At 61.6% G+C, this 8371-nt stretch overlaps 2 protein-coding genes across 3 annotated transcripts in view; one reads left to right on the forward strand and one right to left on the reverse strand.

Moving 5' to 3' along the window:
* The first annotated feature begins 2099 nt into the window (after positions 1-2099).
* Positions 2100-5450, forward strand: MAT2A (methionine adenosyltransferase 2A). Of its 2 annotated transcripts, none has more exons than XM_085318838.1 (8): positions 2100-2491; positions 2594-2716; positions 2799-2911; positions 3010-3153; positions 3284-3502; positions 3617-3799; positions 3883-4016; positions 4148-4793. In XM_085318838.1, exons 2-8 carry the CDS (start codon positions 2614-2616, stop codon positions 4185-4187), a joined length of 936 nt encoding a protein of 311 aa, XP_085174964.1. In that variant the 5' UTR covers positions 2100-2491; positions 2594-2613; the 3' UTR covers positions 4188-4793. The 2 variants fall into 2 exon arrangements, with proteins under 2 accessions (XP_085174964.1, XP_085174963.1); XM_085318837.1 differs by having other exon boundaries at positions 2278-2491; positions 4658-5450.
* An 863-nt stretch (positions 5451-6313) lies between these two features.
* GGCX (gamma-glutamyl carboxylase) overlaps positions 6314-8371 on the reverse strand; it is a 5460-nt gene continuing 3402 nt past the window's right edge. The window contains exons 9-15 of the mRNA XM_085318822.1: positions 7835-8159; positions 7583-7734; positions 7329-7498; positions 7121-7251; positions 6904-7051; positions 6625-6820; positions 6314-6531 (exon numbers count right to left, since the gene is read on the reverse strand). Coding sequence (XP_085174948.1) covers positions 6369-6531; positions 6625-6820; positions 6904-7051; positions 7121-7251; positions 7329-7498; positions 7583-7734; positions 7835-8159 — 1285 coding nt within the window. The 3' untranslated portion in view covers positions 6314-6368. The remainder of the gene's footprint in view (positions 6532-6624; positions 6821-6903; positions 7052-7120; positions 7252-7328; positions 7499-7582; positions 7735-7834; positions 8160-8371) is intronic.

The raw sequence follows: 8371 nt of genomic DNA on the forward strand, positions 1-8371 counted from the left end.
GCGCGCGGGGTGTGTGTGTGTGTCGGGGGGGGGGGTCCATGCCGGTGCGGCAGGTGACGTAATGGCGAGGTGCGGCCGGGGGCAGCGGTGAGTCAGCTGCCGCCGCGGTGACTAAGCAGCTTCCGGGCTGCAGCGGGTCCCAGGGCCCCGAGTCCTGCTCCAGGCGCCCTGCCAGGACTTCCCGGGAGGGGTCCCCGGCTCCTCCCGCGGCAGCCAGCGCCCTCATGTGCCGTGGTAAGAGCACCCCGGATGCCCTGGCATGGCCCCAGCTTCTCCATACCCCTCTGGGGGCCCCGTCTACAGCCTGACTGCCAGGGCGGTGGTTTGCAGCGGCTAGACCACCCCCCCACCAGCCCCTGGTGGGGGTCCCCATGTCCTCTGTACCTCCGTGGGGCTGGTTCTGCAGCCTGGCTGCCAGGACAGAGGTGAGCGGTGGTTCCAACCCCATACCAGCCTCAGGAGTGTCCCCACCATGTCCCCTGTGGAGCCAAATCTGTGACCTGGCTGTCACGGCAGAGGTATGCAGTGGTTAGAGCCCTCTGCCAGCTGCCTTCCTACCTTGGGGGTGTCCTCAGTACCCTACAAGGCCAGATCTGTAACCTCGTTGTCATGGCAGAGGCATGCAGCGGTTAGAGCCCTCTGCCAGCCCCAGGGGTATCCCCAGGTCCCTCGTACCCCATTTGGAGCCAGATCCACAGCCTGGCTGCCAGGCAGAGGCATGCAGCAGTTAGAGCCTGCCAACCCTAGGGGTGTTCCCTGGTCTCCTGCACCCCTTGAGCCCTCGGTGATCCCCTCTGGAGCCCAACCCAGTGCTTGGCTGCAGGGGCAGTAATGTGCAGTGGTTAAAGCACCCTGCCAGCCCCCTTGCCCATCCTAGGAGTGTCCCCAGATCTGCAACCCCCAGGAGGCGCCTCCCCCACTCCAGCTCTGCTTGATATCTGGCAAATGGGGAGCAGCATCAGGGATGCCATAGGTGCTTTGGGCCGCCCTTTCTGTAGGGTCAGGTCCCTTGGGCAGCCTGGGCGTCCTTTCAGTTCAGTAACAGCATCATGTGCTCTCGCTTGCTCTCTTTGTGCTCTCCATTTTTGGGCACATGATTGGAAAACTGCACAGCCAGCTGCTTTCCTCTGCCCCCAGGGCAGCTGGCAGCCTCTGCCGCCTGCTAGGGCGCTCTCTGTGTGCTGGCCAGCAGTTCGGCCGAGCGAGCCATTTCAGATGTGGTTTCCTGTCACCCTGCGGCGAAGGTAGCGCTGGCTCTGCCCAGGCAGCTGCTGGCAGAGCTAGGCCAGCGTGTCTGCTGATGGCGTAACCAGAGACTATCCCAGATACTGCCTCGAGCGATGCAAAAACAGTCTTGTGTTACCTTGTCAGGTTGTTCCCTAGCTGGAAGGGCACTGTGCACCTGACCAGGGTTTTGAAATCAGGTGCTGTCTCCAGGGGAAAAGGAGCTGTTTAGCAACCCAGATCTGAGGAGACTTCTGTGTTCCCTGCCACGGAACGGGGCTATTACCTCATAGGTTTAAGGTTTGTTTTAGTGCCCTTTAACCCTAAGAAGCAGTAAGAGGAGCCTCCTGTCTGCTTTTTTCTTTTTAATTGCCACAATGGCCTGAAATGCAATCCTGGTTTGTCACCCTCTTCTAAATCCAGCCTGAAAGGTCGTTTGTCAAGGACATCTGCAGTCAAAGGGAAGTTGCTTATTCATTGCAGAACCTGAGCAGCTTCTCTGAAGCCCTTAGAACAGGAGGAGTTTCTCACTACCCCAGAATAAAACATCCTCAGTGTTTAAGCGACTGGATGCGGCACGCTCGGCGCTGGCTGGGCAGCCAGCTGAAACCCATTCTGCAGTCAGGGTTGCAGCCTGCAGTGTACAGTAGGGCCCAGCAAATTCCAGCTCCGGGGCTCCCCCAGGGGTAGGTGTTGACATTGAACACCCCTCTAGAAGCAGCAACCAGGGCTTAAGCTTGTGCTGGAAGGGCTGAGCTGCTCTTGGAGGCTGGTATGCTCCAGATTTGGAAAGCTGGTGACTTGGCGCACAGCCCTGCACCCTGTTTGGGAAGGAGATGCCGGGTTCCCTTTCGGAAAATGGAAGTGCCATGGCAGTGGAATAGGTGGCTGAACTTAAGCCCTGACTCAAATGTAATTTGAGCTCAAGAGTTTAACTAGCAAATGCCTGAAATTCCATGCTAATAACCTGGAGCAGGGGACAARGAAAGGGCTGTGTCTGCTGCAGGAAGCTGCTGGCTTAATAAGAGGCTTGTGCTGGGCTGGGGCAGCGCTACAATTGCTGCTCATGTTTCCAGATTAGCGTGAAAGCTCCCTGCGTTGTCTGCAATTTGCTGTGCTCAGCGGAGAGGGAAAGCGGCTCAGGAAAGAAGGGTCAGGCAGTAGTGACAAGCTCCCTCTCTTTTTCCAGATAAGATCTGCGACCAGATCAGTGATGCTGTCCTGGACGCCCACCTCAAGCAAGACCCTGATGCTAAAGTTGCCTGCGGTGAGTTGAGCCCCATCTGGGGAAGGAGGTGGGAGGCAGCAGGCRCTCCAGCAACTGCTGGGTGGGCGATGCTGGAGGTGACCTTTTCTTTTTCTCTTTTAGAAACTGTTGCAAAGACGGGGATGATCCTTCTGGCGGGGGAGATCACTTCCCGAGCTGCTGTTGACTAYCAGAAGGTCGTTCGAGACACCATTAAGCACATTGGTTACGACGATTCTTCCAAAGGTATGTGCTGCTGCTCGCTCGCGGCCGGCATTGAGGGTGGGTGGCTGTGGGGCCAAGGAGCTAAAAGCCCGCTCTGCCCTAGGCTTTGACTACAAGACTTGCAATGTGTTGGTGGCCCTGGAGCAGCAATCCCCAGACATCGCCCAGGGTGTCCACCTGGATCGTAGTGAGGAGGATATCGGGGCTGGAGACCAGGTGAGCATTCCCGGCTGTACGTACCTCGAGCAGCCTTCTCCTCCGAGTGAGGGAGGTTCCCCTGAGTTGAGGGTTTGACCTCCATCTCTCTCCTGCAGGGCTTGATGTTTGGCTACGCCACGGACGAGACGGAGGAGTGCATGCCCCTCACCATTGTCCTGGCGCACAAGCTGAACGCCAAGCTGGCCGAGCTGCGGCGCAATGGCACCCTGCCCTGGCTTCGGCCTGACTCGAAGACGCAGGTGAGGGCCTTGGGCCTCGGAGCTGCTGGTGCTGCTGACCTTGCTTCCGGGTGGGAGTGTGTCCCCGCCCTGACGATGTCTCCTTTCCTGGGTGGGAGTGTGTCCCCGCCCTGACGATGTCTCCTTTCAGGTGACGGTGCAGTACATGCAGGACCGTGGGGCTGTGATCCCCATCCGTGTGCACACGATCGTCATCTCGGTGCAGCACGACGAGGAGGTGTGCCTGGACGAGATGAGGGACGCACTGAAGGAGAAGGTGATCAAGGCCGTCGTGCCGGCCAAGTACCTGGATGATGACACCATTTACCACCTGCAGCCCAGCGGCCGCTTTGTCATCGGTGGCCCCCAGGTAAGGCCACTTTCTTGGGGGACTTTGCGGTGAYGCCAGCTCGCTCTGGAGCCTGGGGGTGAGCGAACCCAGCTCTGAAGGTGGCGGCCCGTGTGACGGCGCTCCCTGTTGCAGGGTGACGCTGGCCTCACGGGCCGGAAGATCATCGTGGACACATATGGGGGCTGGGGTGCCCACGGAGGAGGCGCCTTTTCCGGGAAGGACTACACCAAGGTGGACCGTTCTGCTGCTTACGCTGCACGCTGGGTGGCCAAGTCCCTCATCAAAGCTGGGCTCTGCCGGAGGGTTCTCGTGCAGGTAGGCGCTGCACAGTGCTTCAGGGAGGGGGGTGACGGTGGTCACTGCCGGCTCGATTCCCATCGCCTCCTCGCCCCGTTCAGGTTTCCTATGCCATCGGGGTGTCGCACCCCTTGTCCATCTCCATCTTCCACTACGGCACGTCCCAGAAAAGCGAGCGGGAACTGCTGGAGATAGTGAAGAAGAACTTCGACCTCCGCCCCGGGGTCATCGTCAGGTAAAAGCGGGGAGGCGCGCCGCTGGGGAACCGCTGGGGAGGGTGGCAGGAGCGGTGCACGGCGCCTGGCGCCATGGCAGTGACGGGCGCAGACGTGGGTCCCCCCCGACTCCTCGCCCTGCCGGTAGTAGCGAGGAGCGGCTCCCTACGCGGAGCTCGCCGCTGCTGTGAGGGCAGAGGGCGCCTGTAGCCCCGCGGCAGAGCCCAGAGCTGAGCTGCCCGCCCGGAGTAGCTGCCCGCCGTGGGCACAACCTCGTGCTGCTGTTCGCTGCCTCTTTCGCCACCCATGCTGGAAACATCAGATTTAAAGGGAGAAGCAGCCTTTGGGCTAGGACAAGAGCTGCTTAAGCTGGAAGATAAGTGCTTTCGGGCGGACCGGGTGCTGCTGAGGGGGTAAGTATCCGCCGGCAGCTGAGAAACCATGCGCTTGTAGCTTCTCCGGCTGTGTCGCCGCAGCAGCCCGGGAAGCTACAACCGCCCCGGGGAGAAGGGAGCAGGACAGGGAGGCGGCCCCCGGCCGGAGCCAGCAGCGAGGCGGTGTCGCCTGCCGGGACGAATGCCCCGGCCCCCACAGGCAGGGAGGTTTGTGCGTGGCGTGGGCCTCGGATGTTCTTACTAAGTTGAGGACTTGTATATTCCAGGGATCTGGATCTGAAGAAGCCCATTTATCAGAGGACTGCAGCCTATGGCCACTTTGGTAGGGACAGTTTCCCCTGGGAAGTTCCCAAAAAGCTAAAATACTGAAAGTGTTAGGCTTTTTTCCCCACTCCTGTTGGCGTAGGCTACAGAGAAGCTTTCAGGCTCTGGGGGAAAGAGCTCCTCTTCCCGAAGCTCTCCTGTCCTCCTTTCCAGCTCTTACTCACCTCTGTCTGTTGCCATCATTTCAGTTGTGTGGGGACCACACGTGGCCTCGTGCCTCTCCCCGCGGCGGCCCCCCCCTCCCCGGGGCAGCGGTGCGCTCGCACCCGGTGCCCCCCGCCTCGCCCCGAAAGGTGCCCTCCTTCTGCCCGCGCGGGCTCCAGCCTCTTCCCCGCCCCTGGTGCTGCCATCGTCCTGGTGACGCGCGCGCGCCTGACGTTTGTGGTTCCCTCCGGCATCTGTCCGCCTTTTTAATCTCGTTGACGTCTGAGCTCTGAGACGGCAAAGCACTCCCAGCCCCGGCTGGCCCCCCACCCCCTCCTCCGACTGCCGCTTTCCTACGGGAACGCTTTCCTTGTCCCGTAGCCCCCCCCCACACCAGCCGGCCCCTTGGCTCGCTGCGCGCCTCTTCCCGCTCGGACCTCGGTGGTGCTCTTTTTGTTCCCAACTCCCAGCTCTCGAGCGGCGCCGGATTTTAACCTCTCCGCTTCCAGCTCTTTCTCTCTTTCTCTTCTTTTTCTCGGAGGACGTACGTAATAAGGGGGAGGGGGGTTGTTGAAACCCAACCCACCCCCCTCCATCCCACCTGTAGCTCAGCACTAGCCCAACGGCGCCTGGCTTGCCGAGCTCCGGCATCGGCCCGAGCTCTGTAGGCTGCACGCTTTGGTACCGGAGGAATTTTTGTTTGTTTTTCTTTATAAGAAAGCTGAAATTAATCCACAAACTGCACAACCCCCCCTCCTCCCACCCTTGAGCTTTGCGCTGGGAGGCGGCGAGGGCACAGCGAAAAGCTCTTCCCAGCTCTGGGGAAGTAGCGGGGAGGGGGGAAAACCGGCCCTTCATACTTGAATGTTTTTTTTTTTTTTGTCCTGAGGCGCGGGGCGTGAGTACAGAGAAGCCCCCGGGCTCAGACGGCAGCTCTTATTTTCTTGAAAGCCCCCCTGCACCTTGATTCCTTGGCCGCCTTTTCCCCCACCCCGGGAGGGCCGAGGTGTCCTACAGAAAAACCTCGGGTCACACCTGCCGGGGTAAAATTTAGGGGGGGGAAAATCAGGTTGTAAATGGATTTGGGGGGGGGTGGGAAGAGGGGGGAGGGCAGAACTGGGGTCGCCCTGGGCCTGGGACCGCGGCTCATTTGGCCGGTGTGGTACAGAGAAGCCGGCTTGTTTACGTGCCCGTCCCGGGTCTGCTGCCCCCAGAAAGTGCCTTGGTGGGGGTGAGGGTGGCGAGGGGCTTTCTCTCTTTTTTTTCCTCTCTCTTTTCTCTCTCTTTTCTCTCTTAATAATTTTTTCTGGAGGTTTTATTACGTATGTCTCRATTTCACCAATTAATTCCAAAATCTCAATAAAACTGCTAGGTTCTACCGTACCTGCGTGGGGCAGCGCCTGCTGCCAGCTCTAGCGAAGGGGGAAACTGAAGGCGCTCAGTGGTGGTGGTGGTTGGAGGCTTTAAAAAAGTTTATTGGTGTGGGTTGTTGGGGGGGGGGGGAATAAGTCAGAGCTCGGTGCGCTGCTCGGCCGGCTCCTGGCCCCCGCCGCCGGGGTGGGCGCTCTCCTCCTGGCCACGCAGGTTGGCGAAGGCCACCTCCTGCGCCAGCTGCTCCAGGGGCGGCCGGCCCAGCGCCAGGTTGCGCAGGGAGATGAAGGTCATCAGGGCGCTGTGAGGTGTGGGGGGCAAAAAGAAGAGGCATAAAATGGGAGGAAAAGCAAAAAATACTTTTTTTTTTAAGGGGTGGGGGGATTGGGCTCACCTGCGCCGGAAGAGGTAATACTTTTTGATGAGGAAGCGGTGGAAGCGCTGCGCCAGGCTTTCGTCGCGGCGCCGGCCCAGCTCCTCCAAGCGCTGCTGGCGCCGCAGGAAGGCCCGCACCACCGGGTCGGCCTCGGCGCCGTCGGCCAGCGGCTCGCCCAGGATGGGCCGCAGCTCGGGGGGCAGCGGCTCCGTCTCTGCCGGGTACGGGGTGGGGTGAGCTGCGGCGCCCGCTCTTGCGGGGTTGGGGTTGGGGGAGGTTTGGGTGCACGCCGCTCACCGGTGCCGTTCTGCACCCGCTCCCGCAGCTCCTGCAGCCGTGTGAGGTTCCTCGCCAGCGCCAACGCCGTGGTGTTGACGTAGATGTACATGTAGCACGAGGGCTCCGGCGAGACCGTGTGCACCTTGTGGTACTGCCCGGCGGGCAGCTGCAGCAGGGGGCAGTCAGTGCCTGCTCAGTTCCCCTGCCTGCCTCGTGGCACCCGCTGGCTGCTCACCTGCAGCCCCTCGCCCTCTCGTAGCGTGTGGTTGCTGCCCTGCTCCACCAGCTCCACCGTCACCTCGCCCCGCAGCACCCGCAGGCTGGTGTTGCCCAGGTCCTCGCTCACAAAGTTCTCCAGGTGCAGGCCTGGAGGAGACGGGAGAGGGCCATGGGTGCCCACAGCGTCTGAGGGTGCCCCCGAGGGTGCCCCCTGTGGTGTCTACCTGGGAAGTCTGCGATGAAGACCACATCAGTGTGGTTGTCCAGGGTGCTCTCCAGGGCCTGCAGCCGGGCCCGCCAGGGCGACAGCTCCAGCAGCAGCGGCAGCAACCACGGCGTGGGGCGCCAGGGCGACCACTCGGCCTGCACGATGTCCACCCGCGGGTCCACCAGCCTGCCGCGGCGTGGGCGTTGTGGGTGGGGGTGGGGACAACGGGCGCAAGGCCACMGCCACTCACCGCGCGTCCCCGTCACTCACCGCTGCTGGAAGCGGTCGTTGATGGAAACCCAGACGTCGAAGTAGATCTGGGGCTGTGAGACGTTGTAGCGGGGCAGCAGGCGGCTCAGGCAGGCCGAGTACTGCTTCAGCATGTCGGCGTGGTCCTTCCAGCGGCGGCTCTGTGTGAACACCTGCGGGACCCCCCTCCCGCCCCAACCTGTGGGTGCCGGCCCCTATTTCCTCCCCCTTCCCTCAACTCGCGAGGGACCCAGGCGTCTGGGTGCCGCTCACCCCTGGCTTGAGGTAGCCCACATCGCCGGTGAGCCCGTCGCGGTAGGTGATCTTGACGTGCTGGTGGAAGCGCGAGTGAACCATCATGTCCCAGGAGTAGCCGTAGAGCCCGTTGGTCCAGTTATTGTAGCCCTGGCAGGATGGGGGCACGTGAGGTGGCACCAGAGGGACAGATTGTGCCACCTCAGCTGGGTGGATGGGTGGGTGGGGGGATGCARGGTGGGCAGGAGGACACCATGGTGCTGAGTCCCCGGGGTAATGTGCAGGAGTGCCCTGGGGCACCCCCAAAGTTGTCCCCCCCTTCCCTGTGTCCCTTGAAATGCCCCTTAGCACTGACTCCCCCCCATACTCCCCTTCCCCCAATTACCCCGGTGATGTCCCTGTGCTCCCAATTGTCCCCTTGTCCCTGCGTCCTCTTGCCCCCCCAAATAACCCCCTTCATCCCTGTGCCCCCAGAAATGCCCCTGCCCCCCCCAAATCGCCCCTCTGGTCCTGGTGCCCCCAGAAATGCCCCTGGTAGTGCCCTCTTGTCCCTGA

This window comes from Rhea americana, unplaced genomic scaffold (assembly GCF_003343005.1).
Source record: "Rhea americana isolate MKP2758 unplaced genomic scaffold, rheAme1 scaffold_554, whole genome shotgun sequence".
In the NCBI taxonomy this organism is placed as follows: domain Eukaryota; kingdom Metazoa; phylum Chordata; class Aves; order Rheiformes; family Rheidae; genus Rhea; species Rhea americana.